This window comes from Emydura macquarii, unplaced genomic scaffold (assembly GCF_026122565.2).
Source record: "Emydura macquarii macquarii isolate MOO-44397 ecotype Brisbane River unplaced genomic scaffold, CSIRO-AGI_Emac_v2 contig_1876, whole genome shotgun sequence".
Taxonomy (NCBI): Eukaryota; Metazoa; Chordata; order Testudines; family Chelidae; genus Emydura; species Emydura macquarii.
The window spans coordinates 30544815-30566205 of NW_027132013.1; the positions used below are offsets into that span (position 1 = coordinate 30544815).

The window sequence follows — 21391 nt, forward strand, 5'->3', positions numbered from 1 at the left end:
GCTCCTAGGTGAATTTCTTTGATAAAAATTTAATCAAGAACTATTTTACTCTTAAGAGATGACTTCTGTAGTAGACATTTATTTTTTAGCTGAAACTGTTGCTTTTGCATTTCTATGAGATATATTTTCACTTTTGACGTTTATTGTGTATACATATTTGTATATATATCCATTTTACAAGAATTAGCATGAATGGCATTCAGTGTAATGTGATTGTGGCCAGGAAGATGTAAATTGAATATAGGGGTGTTTATTTAAAATATTTTACAACTGTCTGTCTACAACTGAAGGTATGTATTATGGACATTGCTAGGACTTCTTTAAAATGTAGATAAAATCTCAAGGTGTGGCTAAGGCACAAAACATATAACTAATCAGTCCATGCGTATTTCTTTGTCTAGATTATTGGTACCTTGGTAAGAAATGTATTGTACGGGGTGGGGGGGGGGGTGCCTGAAGTTGAGATGTTGGGTTCCATATCTTTTTTCAAGATTTTATATGGTAGTTGCTGATCCCATTCTAATGTACTGCTAATTTACATGTATCATGTTTCAGCTTTTAGACATGCTTAAATTCTATACTGGCTTTGAAATTAATGACCAGACTGGAAATGCTTTAACAGAGAATGAGATGACTACAATTCACTATGATAGAATTACTTCCTTACAGGTAGGCAAACACTAGGTTTCAGTTTTTACATCTTTTTAAATCTAATTTGCAAGATTCTGGTGTTTCCAAAAGGAAAGCTCTTGTTTTTCCTTGAAAGAATGGTGCTAGTCTTTCAATATCTTTCTTTGCATAGCTTTGCTCAAAAATATCCTGAAGAACTTCATGTAATTCACACTTCAAATTGCATGAGCAGATAAGAGCAAATAGCCAATGTGTGGAGAGAACCTAATGAAAGTGACAGTCAAGATTAGTAGTTCTATTATCTGCTTCAGCAAAACAATACCACCTCCAGTTTTGAACTTGTCAACTCATTAAGAAGGGTCAGTATCTATAAGACCTATTTGGGTGGGAAACCTAGATGCAAGAGGAAGTGCTATTTCTTATGCAGCAGATGGCACTTTTCCCCAGAATAAGTACTTAGCATGTATATGGTTAGCATTTGCTGCTAAAGGTGCTGTCTTTCAGATGAGACCTAAACCAAGTCCTGACTATCTGTGGTAATTAAAAATGCTATGGGACTTTTATGTGTGTTTCATGAGGTGCTAATTAGGAGCATGAAAAGAATTCTCTTGAGTTTTCATAGCAATTTTGAATTGCACCTCTGGAGGTTCATTGAAATCTTCATGTCCTTTAACATTCAGAGCCTTGGTGAGTGAAATCCCTGAGTTTCACAACTGTGGTCAGTCTCTACCAAAATTCCATTAATGCTGCTCATAGGGCTATTGTATGCCAAAACATATAGTGTTTATCAGAAGTGTTAGGGGGAAAAAATACATCTCAGAAGCACAAGACTAGTAAGCCATACATACTAAGCAGAAAAATTGTTTTTTCATTATTACATTATTTTTACTCCGCTAGTGCCCACTCTGCTAGGTGCCACCACACGCACAGGAAGATGGAGTTCTTGCATATTCATGTTCAGGGTCTTTTTATTGTTCAACTCTTGTCAGTGCAATTCTTTTCCCACTTGTAATAAACTTGAAGTTGTTATGTAAAAGTCAGTTTAACCTCTCATTACATTTTGGGGGGCTTTTCTAGAGAGCAGCTTTTGCGCATTTCCCAGAACTATACGATTTTGCACTTTCAAATGTGGCAGCAGTGGATACTCATGGTTCATTGGTAAAGCTCTGTGGACCCCTGAGGTAAGCCATAAAGATGAAAATTCAGTTCTTCTGTTTTAAGTTTATTTCTCTCTGTTTTTTGTTATTAGTCCTCCAGCCTTTTTATGTATATAGTAATGCTGTAATTAAATGTGTCATATTGCAAATTGACTCTTGGTTGGAAGAACTTGGAGTTGGGACTCTTGGGTTCTGCTTCTGTTATGCTGGGTGACCTTGGGCAAATCATTTGTGCTTCAGTTTATTCATGTGTGGAACTGAGATTATAAACTATTTGCCACACGTGGGTGTAATGAAGTTTAATTTATTATCACTAGGTTGCTACTTTTTGCTGTAAAATACATCTTTCCCTTAATTCTGATCTCCAGGTGGAGTGAAAGGAACAACATCAATTTGAAATCTAGTCATTTTAAAAGTAGATTTAATAGTTTTTGGTACTATACGTGCCCCTGAGTCGTCCTACCATTTTTTGTGACTTTACAATAATTAAGGCTTTCCTGATATTTTTAAAATGTTTCTTTCCTTATTGTTGTATCAAAGACCCACATAAATTGCTGGGTGAATTTGAGTTGGAGCCACTCTCTCAAAGTTCTGCCAATGCATAAAGTGAAGAGACGGGGAAAGAAATATTTTTCACTAGTCTTAAAATTATAGTTATATACAGTGTTATTTATATGAAAATGTTTTATTTGCTATAGTTACAATAGTTATTTTGTAAGTTGACTGTGTATTCCTTTAGGTCTGCTGCTGTTGATGTTCTTAATGCATTTCTGGGATCTCCGATACTATAGGATAGGTTAAATTTCTTGCTTTCTGCCTGTCCTGTCATACTGTTAATTTTCCCACTGTTTAGTCTTAGTAAAACTAACAAAACAATAATAGCAGCAGCAAATCAAAAAAACCCACTTTCTCTTTAACAATTGTTTCAGTTGGAGTTGTCTTTCTCCTGTTCAAATATAATAGCTTCATCCTGAAACATTTAGGTCTTGTCTAGATTAGTGTTTAAAGGTGGCATATTAGCTAATATGTGCTAACACATTTTAAAAGTCTAACAGGGACTCTATCTTTAACACATGCTAAATTGGTGGAGCTAAAGCATTTATCTAGCATTGGTGAGGCCACACTTGGAGAACTGTGTTCAGTTTTGGGCCCCCCCCTACAGAAAGGATGTAGACAAATTGGAGAGAGTCCAGCGGAGGGCAACAAAAATGATTAAGGGGCTGGAGCACGTGACTTGTGAGGAGAGGCTCAGAGAACTAGGCTTGTTTAGTCTGCAGAAGAGAAGAGTGAAGGGGGAGTTTGATAGTGGCCTTCAACTACCTGAATGGGGGTTCCAGAGAGGATGGAAGCTAGGCTGTTCTCAGTGGTGGCAGGTGACAGGGCAAGGAGCAATGGTCTCAAGTTGCAGTGGGGGAGGTCTAGGTTGAATATTAGGAAAAACTTTTTCACTAGAAAGGTGGTGAAGCGCTGGAATGGGTTACTTAGGGAGGCAGTGGAATCTCCATCCTTAGAGGTTTTTAAGGCCTGGCTTGACAAAACCCTGGCTGGTATGATTTAGTTGAGTTTGGTACTGCTTTGAGCAGGGGGTTGGACTGGATGACCTCCTGAGGCATCTTCCAATCCTAATCTATGATTCCATAGGCTGCACCCTGGGCTTTATCTTGACCAGTTTAGCAAATATTAAAGGCAGTGTGTCTTGTCTGTTCAAAAGCTATCTGAACATACATGAAAATGAAAATCTTAGCTGGAAGGTCTGATTGTATTCTCTATTTTTGTATATGAATTCTTTCTGAATGGTGTGCTGTATCTGTCGTTATTTGTTAGCCACTTTCTGTAATGTTGTAAATGTTGTGCTGTACACCTCTAGGGAATTATTCAGGTAAAGCAACTGAATAAAAACTTTAACTTTTAAGACTCTCTAAGGTTTTTTCTTGATATTTTTACAGTTCAGGTAATGCAAACAAGTCTTCACTTGTTTTTTTAACAGCAGCTTTTATAAAAAGTAAAAATCACTCAGTGACTTTTGTATTTCTTCCCTTCCACCCATATATACCATGCAGCCCAAACACACTCCACCGGGTGGCATCCTACCTCTGCTTGTTACCAGCTCTACCTGAAGGGGAAGATACAAGCTATGACAAAGAATTTCTCCTCGAATTACTGGTAAACCACACCAATGCTAGTTATATTTATCATCTATGGTTTTTCTTGCAAGAAGGCTTGCTTTCACTTCCTCAAATTGAATGAAAGCACATCAGCTGCAGCTCTAATGCTGTCAGTCACAAGAGGGCTTTCACAGTTAGGAGCTCCTGATGAACTACAGCAGAATGAAGATGGAGTGAGTTGGAAACTGAGCTGTGAATTAAAATCAAGTAATTAACGACTAATCTTTAAACAGGGAAAAATGTGACTTGTAAAATATGACTCCCCTGGGGAAGTGGTGATGTCTCTGAATGGCAGCAACTTTAGAGGACTGTCATCAGTGTCTCATTGGCAGTTGCTTAAGCTCCCCGCATCATGAATCTGCTACAGCATGTGTAGATATTTGCATGATACCTGTATCCATAGGTATTTAGACCTGTTTAAAAAATACAGTAAAACATGCCAAGAGTGACCACTCATGGGAGTTAGCGAAAGTGGTCTTTTGTAAGAGGTGGTCTCTCTTCAAAAGTTTGCACACCAGAGAGCAGTGTGTGTTCCATGGCATCTGCAAGTAGTTGCTTGTGACAGGTGGTCTCTCTTCAGAGGTGGTCTGTAAAGCAGGTACTGTGTTTAGGCTGTGATTTTTTTTTCAGAGCAGCCTGGAGGGATTTTGCTATCCAATTCGCATTAATTAAAGTGAGACTTGAACATCCAGATCCCTTAGGCAGGTTTGAAAATCTCCACATCAGTATATAAATGAGGGGGAAAAAATTAACTTGAGTAGATCATGATCTGAGCAAGAAACTCTAGCCTGAATTGTAAGCATGTGCTACTTCTCAGCATATCCGTTGTTCAATCTCCTCTTTGAAGGTTGACTTTGATGTAGCTGATCATATTTTAAAATTATTTGGAATATTTTCCTGATTGTTGTTATGAGCAGTTTTAAGGCAGATTGTGAACTACTCCTGCTGCAGATAAGATGCCTATTCAAACAGGATGCTGTGGTATCAAATGTATTTTTCTGTATAGGGGCTTGATATAAATATTTGTTTCTGCATATAAACTATCATACTTAAACAAACATTGGTGCTCAGAAAAAATATAGTGAAAATTTGTTTCATCTTCAGTTAAAGTTCTAGCCTTATTAGGGAAACTTGACTAAATATTTTCAGCCGTTTTGTACCTATTTTGTGCTGTTGCCTAAAACTATAGAGGTCTGGTTAAAAATTATGCCATTTTTACAGGGAAAGAGAACCTTTCTTCTTCTCTCGTGTCTAAGAATAATGTTAAAAGTAGGATTCCCAAATAATAGTGGGACACTAATATTAAGACCCATGCTTGAACTATTTATGATCTGAAACCAGTGAGCTGCATGCTAACTATTCTGTGATAATCATGTGGCTTCATTTGTGTTTGATGCTGCATCATTGGACACCACCTGTGCTCTCCAAAAGCCTGATCCAAAAGCCCATTGAAGTCAGTTGCAGGTGATTTTGGATCAGACCCTTAATTAATGAATTATTAAACAGGCCCAATTTTCAAAGAGGCATAAACTCAGCCTCTAAAATTACACCTGAACTTGTCATCCTAGTAAAATGGGACCTCTTTCATTGTTTGTTTTTAAATTAAGCTTTTGAAAGAAATATCCGAGGTGGGGTTGTTACCAATACATCTTATGATTTCCTTCAATGTACAAACAAGATTTGACTAATTAAAGAAAAATACAACACAGACAGGTTGGAGATAACTTTTTAATTTCCGAAGTCTTAAGGTACTTCAGCTTGTTGGGCTAGATGAAGAGATCTTTTTAGTGTTTACTTCCTGGATGACCATCTATAAATTATTTGTCATTTGCATAGAAAAATGTTGACTTGATCAGGCTTTAGTATAAATGTACACTTTCTCTTTCCTAGGTGTCCCGTCATGCTCGTCGAATATCTCAGATTCAGCAGCTTAACCAAATGCCTCTGTATCCCACAGAGAAGATTATTTGGGATGAAAATATTGTCCCAACTGAGTACTATTCTGGAGAAGGTATATTCAAATATATTTGGATTGCTCTTAAAACTTCATAGTTCAAAGGACTTGTAGTTCATTCTAGTTCATTCAGAACTATGCCATAGCCTTTAATTCTGGACACTTAGAGTCCTATTAACAGTGAATTCTCATTTTTTGTTTCTATTTGCATTCATTTTCAATATTTACTTTTGGCTTTTTTAACTTCCAAGAAAAAATCAGCTTTTATACCCTTATTTGAATTTGTACTGCATAAACTTGATCTGAAATGAATGTCTTCATTACCAATTAAATAAACATAAATTAAAAAAGAATCATAAAAACTTGGAGTAAATCACAAAACATTCTCATTTACTCTGTCTGTATATAACCACAGGACAAAGCTGCTTTCCACACTGGTACTAGGTGCCCCCAAGAAATGAACTCTAGAGAGCTTGAGCAAGAAGTGAATCATGCCATAGTTTTACAGTAAGCAGCAAGTGAATTCTGTTGAATTCCTTTTTAAAAAAACTTAGCTCTTTTTCAGGATTGATTCTTGTAAAGTCAGTTTAGTGTGGTGAGATTTTGTCACTTTCAGTTTAAACTGAAATCCCAAACTCCAGTACATATCCTGAAAATTAATATCTGTACTACACATCTGCTTATAGTCATTATAGGCTATTCATTATTTTTTGAACAGATAGTATTTTAAATATTTACCTTTGCCAGTAATGGCCTGTCAGTGAACCAGTTCATGTAGTTTTAAGGATAAAAGTACCTATCTTCACAGAATGTCCCACTGGGCACTTGAAGATGGATTCTATAGTCTGTGTGGCAGTCAGAATGTTTAGGGAATGCATGGAATTTCTAATGCGAGTTTAAGTTGTCCCATCATTGGCACAGGTCTGAGCCTGTTGTCATCTAAATAATGTTATAAGCTAGGGCTATAGGAAAGGTAGAAGCACATCTCTTCCTTGGCTGAGATGGAGAACAGAACAGTCATGGAAGGTGTTTATATTAAGGACATGAGCATTTTCTGAACTGATATTGGTTTTTAAAATCTGAATTCTTTTTTAAAAAGCAAACAAAAAAAATTCCACTTTGAATAACTACCTGGATATTCTTTGGAGATCAGCACACACACACAGAGCAGAATAATGGCTTATATTGACAACAGTACTTCTATTATGGCAATATTTTGTTTTCTAACATGATTCAGATTCTGCAGAGTAACAGGTTCCCTTTTCCTGATAGCAGTGCTGTCTGGAAACTGCAGTGTTAACCTGATCACTGACGAAGTGGGTTTCTGCTCACGAAAACTTATGCCCAAATAAGTTTGTTAGTCTTTAAGGTGCCACAGAACTCTGGGTGTTTAACCTGATCACTGTAATCTCTCCAGAAAGGTAATACTTTAAGAAAAAAAAAAAAGATTTGAAAATCAAGTTCTCAGGCAAACAATCTGGTTACACTCCAGAACAGACAACATTCTTAACTGTAGGGTACAGGGCCATGCAATTGTACAGCTTCTTCCAGCTACAAAGTCTTATATAGACATCAGTGGAAGGCCATTCTCTGAAATTCAGAGAATCACTTCAGATATTTCATACATATTTGTGTTTGTGTACACCTGCATGTGAATTTTTGTGCACTGTTAGTTGTGATGGATTCCATCACAACAGATAGAATTGTCATGTGCAAAACCTATTGCTGTGGAGGGATGGGGGAGCGTACACATAAATTGTTGCATGCAGATATGGAGAATGCCCTGTAAAAATTAAGCCTGAAAAATTATCTCTATTGAAGCCAAGGAGTGACGTGGAAAAGAATAAGAGATGGAAGAGAGTAGCTACAATAATAGATAGCAATACCATTTTGCAGACTGCCTATTAGCAACTTCCCCATTCCAAAATTATTTCAAATATTCTTTGGCTGATTTTTAAAAAAAAATTCATTTATCATTGCCAACATAGTGTAGACTAGCTAATGCCATCAGTGCCGCATCTCATAGAAGCGAGGCTGTCCTAGAAATCCTTATTCTAATGGTGCCTTTTTGAGTGAAACTTCCATTTCAAATGCTCTTACACCTACTGGTGTATGGGATTCTTAACCATATATGCAACAGAAATGGACAGATTTATTTTCACACTGGAAAACTGAAACACTTATTTAATTGATGTCTGGAAAAACTTCCTGTCGTCTTGTGTAATTAACTCATTTTTGTGTTGTTTGTTTCATACTTTCACATTGCAAAATATGAATATTGTATACTGTGTTAGAAAGATGCTATTCTGAATAGCTGTCAGCCCTTTATATAATTTGTTTATAACTGCGCACACGCAAAACTACCTTAAAAGAACATTATTTAGGTTACAAAGGCAAGCACTTAAAAGTAGGACATACCTTAACTAGCGTTGCCTGTGCACTCTTAATTCTGGCATTTCCTAACTTCTAAGTGTTTGGCTTTCCAACCTCACTGGGTTTTTTATATGTAATTTCCTAGGTTTTTAAAAAATCAAACTGAAAAACCAGAAATACCATGTGTCTCAGTTCAGCTGCACCTGTATTTGTCCTCAGTGGTCCAGCAAGGGCATGCACTCTCCCCAGCCCTTGTCTCTGTTGTGTGGAGTCATGCATCTTCCCTCTTCTTCCCCCCTGCCTTTGGATTTAGGTATTTCCAGGCTGCACAGATCCCTGCTTTCGATTTTATTCCCAGCACAGACAGGTTGCCCAATGACACCTACTCGCTTTGGTTAACAGGTGTAATTTATTAGTTATAAGTTACCACACAGCACTTCCTATGCAACTCCATTTTATTCTTACATAAAAAGCATTACAGAGAAAACATATTTAAAGAAAAGAGAGAACATACACACAGGCTAATAAACTTACCAGAATTCACCCTAACATGGATTCTGTCACGAGGAGTTCTTTAATCTTCCTCCTTCGCCCCCTAGCCCACCAGGGGATTCCTATGTGGTCACAAGTTCATCATCGCTACAGCTCATAACAAGCACTCAATCATATGAGATCTCAGTAGACCCAGTCCTTTTAACCCTACTTTAAGGATTGAGGCCATCGGCAGACCACAGTTCCTACCCATTTGCTGGGTCAGGAGGAAGGCCATGAGCCATTTTAAAACCCTTTCTTCGTTGGTTGGTCCCTGGAGAATCCAGTTTGAACTAATATATGCACATCTCTCTGGGGGTTCTCCAAAGGGTTGATAATAGAGGAAGTACATTTGCATTCCTCCTCTGTACTAGAGAAGGTACATACAATGCCACAATACCACATACACAGTTGCATTTTTAATGCAATGTACCCCAAAAGTATTAACCCTAAGTCAGTCAGGTTTAACTTAATTCAATAAAGTTTCTTAATTCCATGGGCTTTGTCTAGGTATGATGGGATATTGTCCGTCAGTCACACCATCGTGTGCTGCTGTATTGATACCCATGTGGGTCATCAGAAGGGCTGGAACCTTCAGATCCACTGCAGAGACCTCTGCCACTTGAGTTAAGGGAGTAACTGTTAGCAATAGTAGATTGTCATTCTCTATGTGGACTGACATTAGAGGATGTTTGGATACTTTATCAGTGGATTTCACAGATGTTTGCAAACAGCAGAGGATTGGTGAGACTCAGAAGTCTTGGGTTTCATTCCAGGCTCTGGAGGGGAGTATGCTGTGCTGGGCACAGACTCTTGGCCCATTCCTCCAGACACTTTATCTCCATATAGCTTTGCAGAATAGAAATAATTCTGTTGTATCATCTTTCTTTACTGGCAGTATATCTTTGCTTGTGGAAGCCAACATGTAATACTGTGTGCCAGTAAAGATTTCAAGGATGATAATGCATGTTACAAGGGTTTTATTGCTTTCACAGTTAATAAACAAAGGTGTGAAACTGGGACAGTAGTCAAGTGAAAGTATTAAATGAAATTAAAGCCGTTTGTTGTTAATATTTAATGATATCCCCTGGAAAATTTTGGGGTTTTTAAAAGACAATATGGGGGTTTTACTAGTTTATTTTTTTACACAAATTTTGGCTTTTTTGCAACCTGGGAATTTTTCGTGTGGGAAGCAGACTCATAGGGTCCGATTGAGCAGTCAGTGAAGACCTGCTCAATCAACCCAGAAGTCGACACATTAAAACCGTCCCCTCAAGTGGCGTAGCACTGCGTCATCGGGAACGCATTTTGCATCAGCACAGTGCAGTGAAGACGCCACGTAGAAGAGGAGTTACGAAGTTGACAGGAATTACACAAGCTACGCAGAGTAGCTTGTGTAACTCCCATCGACTGCTGCTGAATTTCAAGGTAAGTGTAGACCAGGGCTCAGACTCATGGACAGGGCTCTGTCTAGTCACCTAACTTGTCCACAGCATGTGTGTCAGTGCCAATATTTATCAGAAACTTTTTTGGGGAATTGTCCCGTGTGATTATCCTAAATGTAGTCGCTTCTTGTGAAAAGATAAGTCTCTTTTTACCAATGACTGCAAATAATTTGCTGTAAATGAAAAGACAAGTGCCCTTTAAATGCTACAGTTGTATACAAAGAGACAGTCAACAAGAATAAATTAGTACAGTTAGATTGCTTGAAGGTGATCTGCAAAGGGGAAGAAATGACCTATATGCCTTTTTTTGTAGTATGTGGCTTTAGAAGAAAGCATTCTTTAAATCTTCCAGTATCATGACTAAAGCATGATGATGGAATTGTAAGTAGTATTTGTGAACATGTAAAACCAGTGAATTTGTTAGATTAATAGACAGAAGATGGACTAATGTTTTCTTTTCTTAGGCTGTCTCGCTCTTCCTAAACTGAATTTACAGTTTCTGACTCTTCATGACTACCTTCTAAGGAACTTCAACCTCTTCCGCTTAGAATCTACATATGAGATCAGACAGGACATTGAGGATAGTGTCAGTAGGATGAAACCTTGGTAATATTTCAGTATTAACTAAAACAAACTAAACTCCACAATTTAGGAGGTAGCTAAAGCTTTGTTTGGAGTAAATAATTCGTGATGTGTAGAATATAAAGTGGATACGTTCATCTAAGTAGTAACAAGCTGTTTATAGTTGTTATAAATATATAATGTATGTTCCATAATCTTTTCTAAAATACTGTTTTGTGCAAGATTAGTCTTCTAAAATTATTATGAAAATATGTTCTGATATGGTTGCCCAGGAAGAACATTTGTGACCACTATGTGCGGACTAGTACTCCTTTAGTAACATTAAAACCTTATTTGTGTTAAGTGTCAATCACAAACTTGCTGTATTAACAGTTGTTCTTAATTGTTGATAGACAGTACTGGTGGGATTTTCACAAATACGTAGTATTGGAATAACCATGCTCCCAGTGAAGTCATAATGGTATCATTGACCTCACTAGGAGCAGAGTTACTTTTTGAGTACTTTTGAAAATCCCATGTCTATGTCACCAGTACTCTTTTTTTTCCTCATTAAGTTTGCTGCAGTGCATAGAGTGTAGTCTGTCTTTCATATTCATTAAATCCCTTTGTGGTGGTCTCTACCTCTTTCTTTGGATGACTTTTATTTTTGAAATGTCATCACAAATTTTGCCTTCATCCAGGAGATGAGAAGAGTATGAAATTAAAATGTGTTAGTTCACATTATGTGTTGGCTCTTTGATACAAGATATGCTGAAATTTTGTGGAATTCTGCTTCCTCAGATCTCTTAAAAATTGGAGCTGATTGTGTGATTTTTAAATTATTCAGCAGTTTAAAGAAAATCTGAATGCAGCAAAGATTAATGGCTCTAACACAACATTGATTTTTTTTTTTTTAAGGCAATCGGAATATGGAGGCATTGTGTTTGGTGGATGGGCTCGGATGGCACAACCTATTGTGTCTTTCACTGTGGTAGAGGTGGCAAAGCCCAACATTGGTGAAAACTGGCCCATGCGTGTACGAGCAGATGTTACAATTCATTTGAATGTCCGAGATCACATCAAAAATGAATGGCAAGGTACTCATGTTTTGTGTTAGTAATACACCTTTTATGCCCAGTGTAGAGACTATCAGAATTTTGGATAAGTGTAGAGCTCTCATCATATTATTACAATGTTAAAGTACCCTGGTCCTACTCAATATTATAGTGCAGAAGTAGCTACACTATTGTTATATAGAGTTCAGTTTTAATGGGAGATTTAAACCATTATTCTGTAAAAATGTAATTAAAATATCAAAAAACCCAAATATAAACTTCAACTACTCAATAGTTTTATGGAGCTTTGAAGAATAAATAGATCTAGAAACTCCTGATTGTCTCACTTTTCTTTGTACCTCTTTTGAAAGAATCTAAAATACTTTGGGACCTGTAATTTGTCCACATTGTTGCTCCTCTTATGCTGATTTCTAGAATATCAGTTATAGATAGTGATTGTCTGTAGAGCACTTTTTAACAGAAATGTATGTGCAGAAAGCTGAAACTGCCACATTGTAATTTGACTATAAATCTGTTATATCACAAATGATATCACTTACTTTTGGGTAAACTAGAGAGAGACTGAGATGCTCTGTCATCACTAGGGGAGCATTCCTTGAGCTGGCAGAGGATATACCAAGAATTCCAATCTTTCCTCTAGCTGCTGTTAAAACTCTCATGAAGTTCACTACAGCCATAAACCCCAACCTAGAAGACAGGGAACAGCTGCTGAATGCTTTACGCTTAATACCTACAAGAAAAGGGGTGGTTGAGGTTAATCACATGATGGATCTTGGGTGTTTAAACAAATACATCAAGCAAATAAGGTTTTGGATAGTGAAAATGGCTTCCATAATCCCCTTCCTACACTCATTTCTCTCTGTTGTGGTCCATTCCATTAATTGGAAATAACACATTCTTTGTGGCAGACCAACATCAGCACTGGGTTCTGTTTTTTGGACTTTTCACAACCCGAAGAGACTTTACCAAGTATTTGGCAATATACACTGTGATTGCTCCATAGGAGTCCATAAAATGAAATCTGGAAAGCAGGAAAACATCTGTAATCCACTAAGATGGGTTGTCAGAAGTTTTTTAATGAGCCTGGGACCTCTCTACCTAAAAACATGATCCTCTACTGCCTGAGCTAAAAGAACTACCTCTCTTAATTCAGTCATTAGCAGACTCATAAACTGTCTTCTGTGAAATCGCAGCTTTTCTCCATCTAGGCAAGGCAGAAAGGAGCTGCTGCTAACTAGTCTTCCATTCTCTTTATTCTGGCCCATGTACTTCACTTTAAATAGTCAGGTCTCTCCCTCAGCTCTGCATGGTAATGCCCCACTACAGTTTCATCCTTTCACCTACCACTACATGATTCTACAGTAATCTTTCACCCTAAAGGATTCTTAATTAAAGAACCTACTTAGATGTTTCATCCTGTTCAGAAGCTGTCCCCTTTCTGACGTGTACATGTTATGCTCACCAAAGTAACAGAACCACCATTTAAGCCATTGTCAGAACATACTTTCCACCTTTTCTAGTTGAGAGGTAGTTGCATAAACCTGTGAAAATACTGTTTGTTGAGAGCAACAGTGCACTGTTCTATTGTGTCTGCTCATTAGGCAGCTGAGAACTACACAAACCAAGGAAACTTGGGCCAGGTCTATAGTATTAAGTTTTGTTGGCATAACTATGTTGGTCAGAGGTGTGAAAAAACGACACCATCTAGCCAATATAGCTATGCCAGCAAAGCTGCCTCTCTAGACTCACTATGTTGATAGACAAAGGCTTCTGTCATTTAACTAATGTTGTTTGGGGAGGTGGAGTTACTACGCTGGCAGAAAAACTTCTCTTGGCATATGTTACACTAGACAAGACCTGGCTGTCATTTTGCAGAGCTGGTAGTTGCAAATCTTATTTATTTTTTACACCTCTGTACTTACTGATTTAGAGAAGCTCGTTGGTATTGACTCTGAAAAGGGAATATGACCCCAAAATAAAAATTGCTTATCTATACTGTTGGAATAATTAACATGAAAAGGGAAAGTGACTGCAATGTATGGAGTAATGATTTTAAATAAGATCTGCCTTCAGTGTTTGTTTAAAAAAAAAAGCGTGCCATAATATTCTTTTATATTGTATGATTTACTTTAATGGGATATCAAGATGGACAAGTCCATAAGTCACTTAAAAAAAATCCTCCCAAACCTCTGACAAATCTAGAGCCCTCCAAAATTAAGTTGCAGGATTATTAAAGTGAAAACTACTCAATTGGGTAAGCCACTGACAGCAAACCCAAGGTGCTGAATATTTCAGTTGCATACCTTTTATGTTGTACCATGACTCCATTCCTCTTGTAAATGTAATACCCTGCCTGCTAACAAGAACAGAGCAGATAAGTGGTGCGGAGAGATGGTGTGTCCTGCTTGCTGGTAGTCTCCTTTTGTTAAAATGGTGGAGGAAATCTGATCCATTTTGTAATATAATGAAAAGGTGACAGGCTTTTACTTGATTAAAGCCAGTGTTTTTCCATTTGTGCTTTTTAATATTGTCAGGAATTGCCAGCTGGTACCGTATATCCTGTGTTTCCTTGTAGTATCAGTAGGCAACGCTTTTGCTTAGGGAATTCTACTTGAGTTGACTTTGTTGGCAAACTGCATAGAAGCAATTATTCATATTCCTCAGTGACATTGACTGATAGTCCTTAAATTCAGTTAGAGAGAGAGACTTGCTAGAGTTGGATAGTGTGTTGGCTATATAGGCTGTGACAGCACAAATGCTAAATGCAGAACATGCAGTAAAACAAATTGAGCTTATGGCAATAGATATAACTTTTGGATTGTGATGTGAGTTTAAGGCCCAACTCAGATACGGCTGTGTGACATACTAGCGTCTCAGTAGTATAAATTGAAGTTTCCATGTTAGGTTTATTGTTGTTACATGGAAAAGAAGGATAGGTCCCTTATGTACAGTACAGTAAGCCAATTGTAGGTGTTGTTCAAATATTTCTGATCAGTGACCTGTTGTTGGCTATCAGTGGCAGCAAGGCAGAAGATGGACCAGAGTATTGTGTGAAAAGCAGGATGTCTGATGTACAAACCTCTCAGATATCCCTCATACTAGGAATTCAGGTACCCTGAATCTCCACTCTTTAAAAAACATTGTGCAGCCCTGATATCTCTCTCCCTCGATGTCTCCATAGATAGAGCTTTCTTTCACACTTTCTTTGCAAAATGATCTATTCTAACTATGTTGTTTAAAACTCCCGTGCTCCTGTCTTAGCTTCTTGTTTTTTCCATTTCCTGTCTTGTTTGTTAAGAACAATCTTTCCAGAAGTTACTTGTATATTTTTTAATTATTTTAAAAAATTGTTCTCTTGACTGTTTGGTACAGTCTGGATTGGTTTTAGAGTATGTATTTATTTGCATTATTGTAGTGCCTAGGAGCCTTAGTCATGGACCAGAACCCCACTATGCCAGGCATTGTGCAAACACAGAGCAAAGACTATTTGCCCCAAAGAGCTTACAATCAAAGTATGAAACAAGAGATGCCAAATGGATATAGAGAGATGGGGAATACAAGGAAACAATGAGACAGCACTAGTCAGCATTATAGGCAGTGGCCTCTGTGTACCAGCAGTCTTAACAGTTATCAAGTTTTTATAGGCATCTTGGCAAAGGAAAGTTTTGAAGGAATAGAGTCATAGAAGCATAGAGTTGGAAAGGGCCTACCTAGGAAACTTACTGTAACCGCTCAGTTAGCACCAAATTTTTCTTATATCTTTTTATAGAATTCTGTTTAAAGTGTCTTACATAATTATCCTTAAACTTGGAAGTATGCTAGGCTAATTGTAGGATCAAAGACCGATAGAAAAGACTGTTGATTCTATACCCTCTAAATGCAGGATATATTCCGCCAGTACAGATTACATTGAGCACTAAAAGATTACGACCCTTGATCTTAGCCAAAAGGTTAAAAAGAAGCTTGCCTATTTTACACATTTCTGGTTGCTTATTAGGGAACAAACATGGGAGGAGTTGGTGAATAAACCAAATAAATCAACTTCTTTCTGTTTTCAATCAGGTCTGCGCAAACATGATGTTTGTTTTTTAATTACGGTGCGTCCCACACAACCTTATGGCACAAAGTTTGATCGAAGGAGACCTTTTGTTGAACAAACTGGTTTGGTGTACGTCCGGGGATGTGAAATCCAGGGCATGTTGGATGATAAAGGACGTGTCATTGAAGAAGGTATGATGATGCTTTATAAACTAAGCTTTATTTGAAAGAAAAATCTGGTTTTTATCAAGTATGATGAACCACTTTACTGCTTCCCATATGTAACTGAATATATTATTAACTCCACTGCCATTTTTTAAAACAAAAAACCCAGTAAATCCGTATACAATTGTATAGAAAAAATAATGAACAAGTCTGTTAGCTGATATGAATTGGCATAGCTCCATATGGGCTTTGTATTTTTAGAACAAAATAGACCTATTTCTGAAAACCTTATTAGAAATAATATGGAAGCATGCCAATAAATCATACTTGTAAATATGAGCTTCAAAGTGAATTTGTCTTTATTCTGTTTCAAAAGTAATTATTTTTCTCCTAAAACGAGGCTCTTCATCTGCTTTCAACACTGTTTCTTGCTTTAATCAGTTTTGATTTGTGTTTCAAATATGAACAGGACCAGAACCCAAGCCAAGACTTAAAGGAGACTCAAGAACATTTAGAGTATTTCTGGATCCTAACCAGTATCAGCAGGACATGACAAACACAATCCAAAATGGAGTAGAAGATGTCTATGAGACATTCAATATAATCATGAGGAGAAAGCCAAAAGAAAACAACTTTAAGGTAAGCTACATTATATCTGTTCATAGGATGCTGATTTCTGAATGTGCTGAGTTGGAACAGTTGTTGAAACTGATGTACCATATGCCATTGACTAAGATTGTTTGGTGGGAAAAAGATGGCCAGAATTTATTTCCCTAAACTGTTTAATGACGGAGTCGGTCCTCACTGCTCTGGCCTGTAGGCTCTCACCACAGCATGCAGGTGGGGACATGTGCCTGGGTTGTTTTTGTGTGTATTGGTGTTTTTGCCCCCCACTTCCCATGCCCCTGAGATGGGCGACTTGTGGAAGTGCACTGAGTGCATGTTGGTTAATCCAGGTGTAGATGGTATGTTAAATAAAAAGAAAATTTGTGAAGATGCATCTTAAAAATAATAAATGCTCAGCCAATCTCTGAAATGAACCTATACACAATTGAGAGGGTTATAGATTGTTTTCTGATGTTACTTGAGAAATCTTGGTCATTTTAAGTTTTAAGCAAGATTTTTTGCACTTTCACATTACATTTTTTAAAAGTTGGACTCCATAAAATTACATTCAGCAGTGAATATGCCTTTGTAAAAGCATTTAAACAGAGAGCATTCAGTGAATACAGTGGATGTTGGGTATGATCAAGTAAAATTGCTTTTAAGTAGATGTTATGCTAATAAAGAAGGTGCCTCATAGTATTTCTCTTAATCACAGCTTGATGAGCTGGAAGGTGTTTCTCTGTGGACTTCAGGAATTGTTGCATGTAATTATATTTACTGAAAATCTGTTTGTAAGTTTTTGACTACAAATATAAAGGTCACAAAAAATGGTGCAACTTGAAAACAGTACTGAGAAACCGGTACATGTTTTGTGAGATAACCCCCTTCTGCCTTGTATGCACTCTGTTTCCTAATTTCCATTGTTTATCACTCTTTCAGAGTCTCATGAAAGGTACTCATTTTTCTTGTATTCCATCCACAACTTGACTGGGTATAGCTGTGAAACTTAAAAAGAAAACATAAGGGGGGGTCTGCTCATTTAGTGGGATAAGCATGCAATTTTTGCCTGAATGATGGGGCCCACACAAGGAAATAAAATGACTGAAACTCAAGTCATTGTGCTTTGGTAGAGATCCGGAGTGGCACTACTTTCACATCAGCACAGGAATAGTCATTGTCACTCAAATAAATTAACTTGATTCTCTGTCGTCATGTTCTTTGTAGAATTATGAAGGGGTACTCCATGTACTTTATAAACACTCTTGATATAATCCTCTTGAATGTCTAGTGAGACATAACAACAAAAGCATTAAGATCAGGGCTTATTTGGATTATCCAAAACTAAGCATTTTTAAGTTTAAAGCAGAGTATTGGTTTTCCAGCTTGTTTTACTGTAAGGGCTTTTTTGTCCTTCATGTCTGCAGTGCAGACATTTGTGTAGTGTTAGTTTTTGCTGTTTGCAGTCTTGGACATGTCCATCTGTTGTTTTGCCTTGAGGTGGTAATACATAACTTATCCGATCAGATTTCTCTTATTATGTATCTCTGCTTATTATCCTCCCTTGTTATTTCTTCCACTTTATCCATAGTTTTATTCAAGTTGAGAGATTTTACTTCTTCAGAGAGCTTGAGGACCTTTTCTTGCTACTTCATTGCCAAATAAGAATGTGTCTTAGGTGTTTGGAAGAGGTCTTGTGGCTAAAAATGTTCAGGTTAGCTGTCGTTTGCTACATCTACTCTCCAAACTAGTGGTGTGATTCCCTTGCTTGTGTATATTTACTACTGCTAGCTCTCATTGAGTTAGTATGAATATAAATTTCAGTGTAGTTGCACTACCCTGGGTGGCTGCAGTGGAAGCATAGCTGATCCGTGGCCAGAAGAAACCTATGATGTAGCCCTCGACTTATCTCTTCTAGGGATTCTCATTGTTCAGAGAATGTTAAGATAATGCAACAGAAAGGAAATTATTTTAAATCTTAATTTCTAGCCTTCATGCCATGACCTCAAAGTGCTGAAGGGAAATGCAACTTAGTTGAGGTCTTTTCTCCTTAATGTAGTTTTTGTGGTTTTAAATAAAAGACCAAAAGGAGGTAAGAATTCTCATGAGAGTGCAGTTTGTAGGAGTTGACATATCACTCAACAGTTCATCTGTTGCTGTTGCTCCAGTTAAGACTGAAGATAGCTTCCTGTTATAAATTGGATATTCAAACACCTTCGGATTAAAAAACTAAAAAACAGAAAATTAAGTTATGGTGTTTAAAATAGGTCCTTTCAATATTGACTTTTTGAAACATTTTTTAACTTTTTTTAAATTGGCTTTTATGTGTATGGGTTAGCCTACAAACTTGACATTTGGGGGTGCAGGGGTTGACCCTTGTAAGAAACACCTTTAGTGTTTTTGAGGGGACCTTGTAATTAAATTCCAAAGATTTGTATTGGTGGTCCACTTCACAGCCCCTAATATTGAGGCTGCCTATGGTTTTCTGTGATAAAGGATTACTTTTGTATGCTTATAGCTTTTACCTTATTGAATGCTGGTGTCAGGGAACTAATTTTTCTTCTTTGAATGCTTGCTCACGTCCATTCAAACTAGATGTGTGCACACTGCATGCACAGTCACTGGAAAGTTTTTCCCTTAGTGGCATCCATAGGGTTGGCTATGGAGCCCCCTGGAGTGGCGTCTCCATGGTGCCCTATATAGGGCCCTGTCGCCCCTTCCCCCCCCACCTCTTCAGTTCCTTCTTACCACCTGTGACAGTCGGCTGGAACACTGGTTTCTCTTGCTTTGCAAGTGTCTCCTTCATCGTGCTACCTACCTGGTATCTGTAAATAGTTGAGTAGTTAAGTTTGTTTAGTTTTTAGTAGATAGATTCCCCTTAAGGGATCCCCCTCTCTTCCTGGGACTGGGGCATGTCATGGTCTCCTGGATTTAAACTCTGCGGGGCTTGTAGGAAGCCCATGCCCAGGAGTGATCCCCACAATACTCATCTCAAGTGCCTTGAAGAGACTCTCCTGAGGGATGGCTGCAAAATTTACAGAGACTTTCACCCAAGAATGCAGAAGGAGAGGAGCCAGAGGTTCAAATTTATCCTCATGGAGGCAACTCTCAGACCATCTCAGAGTTCATCAGAACCAGCGCCAAGCACTGCCACCTCAATCCAGAATGCACCGGCATCAGTATGAGATTGGGTGTCAAGGAAGGACTCTAGTTTAAGAGACCCTTGGCGCTGTCATGGGTCACCGGCACCGAGAGACACTTTGAGAGCGCAGCACCGCTCACACTCTTACATCCCTCGGAAGACGCCGAAGAAATTGGACAGAGTGCACTTGCTGATGCCCAAACCTCCTGGGCGTAAGGGCTCAAGCAGAGCCACTCAATTTCTGGCACCACTGCTACAGTGATTTCAACTCTGGCCCCGGTAAGGGAACCATTGAGTCCAGCACCATCAGACTCCCCAACCAGGGAGCTTATGGAGGAAGATTTGCAGCTCCACTCCACTCCAGAAACATTTGAGGCTTCCAGGGAGCTCATCAAGTGCACGGTGTCTCTGCCCCCGGCTAGGGATGGTGCACTGGCACCAGAGCATGCAGCACTGAAAAGCCGCTCAGTGCCTTCCAAGGACAAGCCCTCAGTGATGCCCCAGAAACCATCTCCCCAGCACAGATGACTGGCACTGAGGGGCACTGTGCTGCCCTAGTCCCCGAGGAGCAATTGTTCGGGATCCGGCTCCGAAGCGGATCCTCACATCTCCGGCGAAGTCAGCACCATGAGAGAGGGGCTTACCATGGTATGGAGACGGCTCACCCTTTTCCCATGCCCTGGCCACCTCAGTGGCAAGCCCTGCTGCAGTGGCCCGGGGGCCTTCCATCAAACGCAGAAGACTTATTTGGAGCGTTGTTGGCCGTTATTTCGTTGGCTTTTGGGAGCAAATACTGAGCAGGTACCGTTCAGAGACCATAACTTGACTGGTGCCAAGCAAGACATTGACCCTGGCTCTGAGTTTGAGCACTTGACACTGCAGAACCCCCTGGGAGCAGAGGGTCAGAGAATTATCTTCCTCTTCCCCCAAAAAGGTGGTTGCAGGGTCCTCACCAGCACCAGTCATGATAACAGGACTCACCAGGAGCTCCTCTGCAGAGTTGCCCAAAACCTGTGAATCTGGGTTGAGGAGGTCTCTCAGGGGGTGGACCCTGTGATGAACATTTTAGCCCTGTCAGGACTGGTGAAGGTACCTCTGCCTCTCATAAAGACCATCCAGAGTATGGAAAAGGTCCTGTGAGACCCCAGCCTCCCTTCCCCCAACTGCTAAAAGGTGGGAAGAAGTACTTTGTCCCCTCGTAGGACTATGAGTACATCTAAACTCACCCACCTCCAGGCTCACTGGTCGTCGTGACAGCAAATGAGCAAGAGAATCAGGGTCACAAGGCCCCCCATGCCTAAGATGAAAGAGGTGAAAAACATAGACCTCTTCGGTAGGAAGGTCTGCTCTACTGGAGGGGCTCCAACTCTGCATCATTACTGCAAGTGGTGTTCAGCAGATACAGCTTCAACTCCTGAGGGGTCATGATGAAATTTGTGGACTCCATCCCACTGGATTCCAAGAAGGAGTTCACAGTCCTGGTTGAAGAAGGCAAGGTGGTTTCTTGGGCTCCTTGGAGAGATACCCTACATGAGGCCGATGCGATGGCTC

General features: G+C 38.9%; 1 protein-coding gene across 2 annotated transcripts in view; it reads left to right on the forward strand.

Annotated features, from left to right (window-relative positions):
- AQR (aquarius intron-binding spliceosomal factor) overlaps window positions 1–21391 on the forward strand; it is a 95841-nt gene that overhangs the window by 26146 nt on the left and 48304 nt on the right. For both annotated transcript variants that reach the window (XM_067558070.1, XM_067558072.1), the window contains exons 12-19: window positions 556–669; window positions 1708–1811; window positions 3848–3950; window positions 5843–5963; window positions 10720–10861; window positions 11735–11913; window positions 15955–16122; window positions 16565–16734. In XM_067558070.1, coding sequence (XP_067414171.1) covers window positions 556–669; window positions 1708–1811; window positions 3848–3950; window positions 5843–5963; window positions 10720–10861; window positions 11735–11913; window positions 15955–16122; window positions 16565–16734 — 1101 coding nt within the window. The remainder of the gene's footprint in view (window positions 1–555; window positions 670–1707; window positions 1812–3847; window positions 3951–5842; window positions 5964–10719; window positions 10862–11734; window positions 11914–15954; window positions 16123–16564; window positions 16735–21391) is intronic.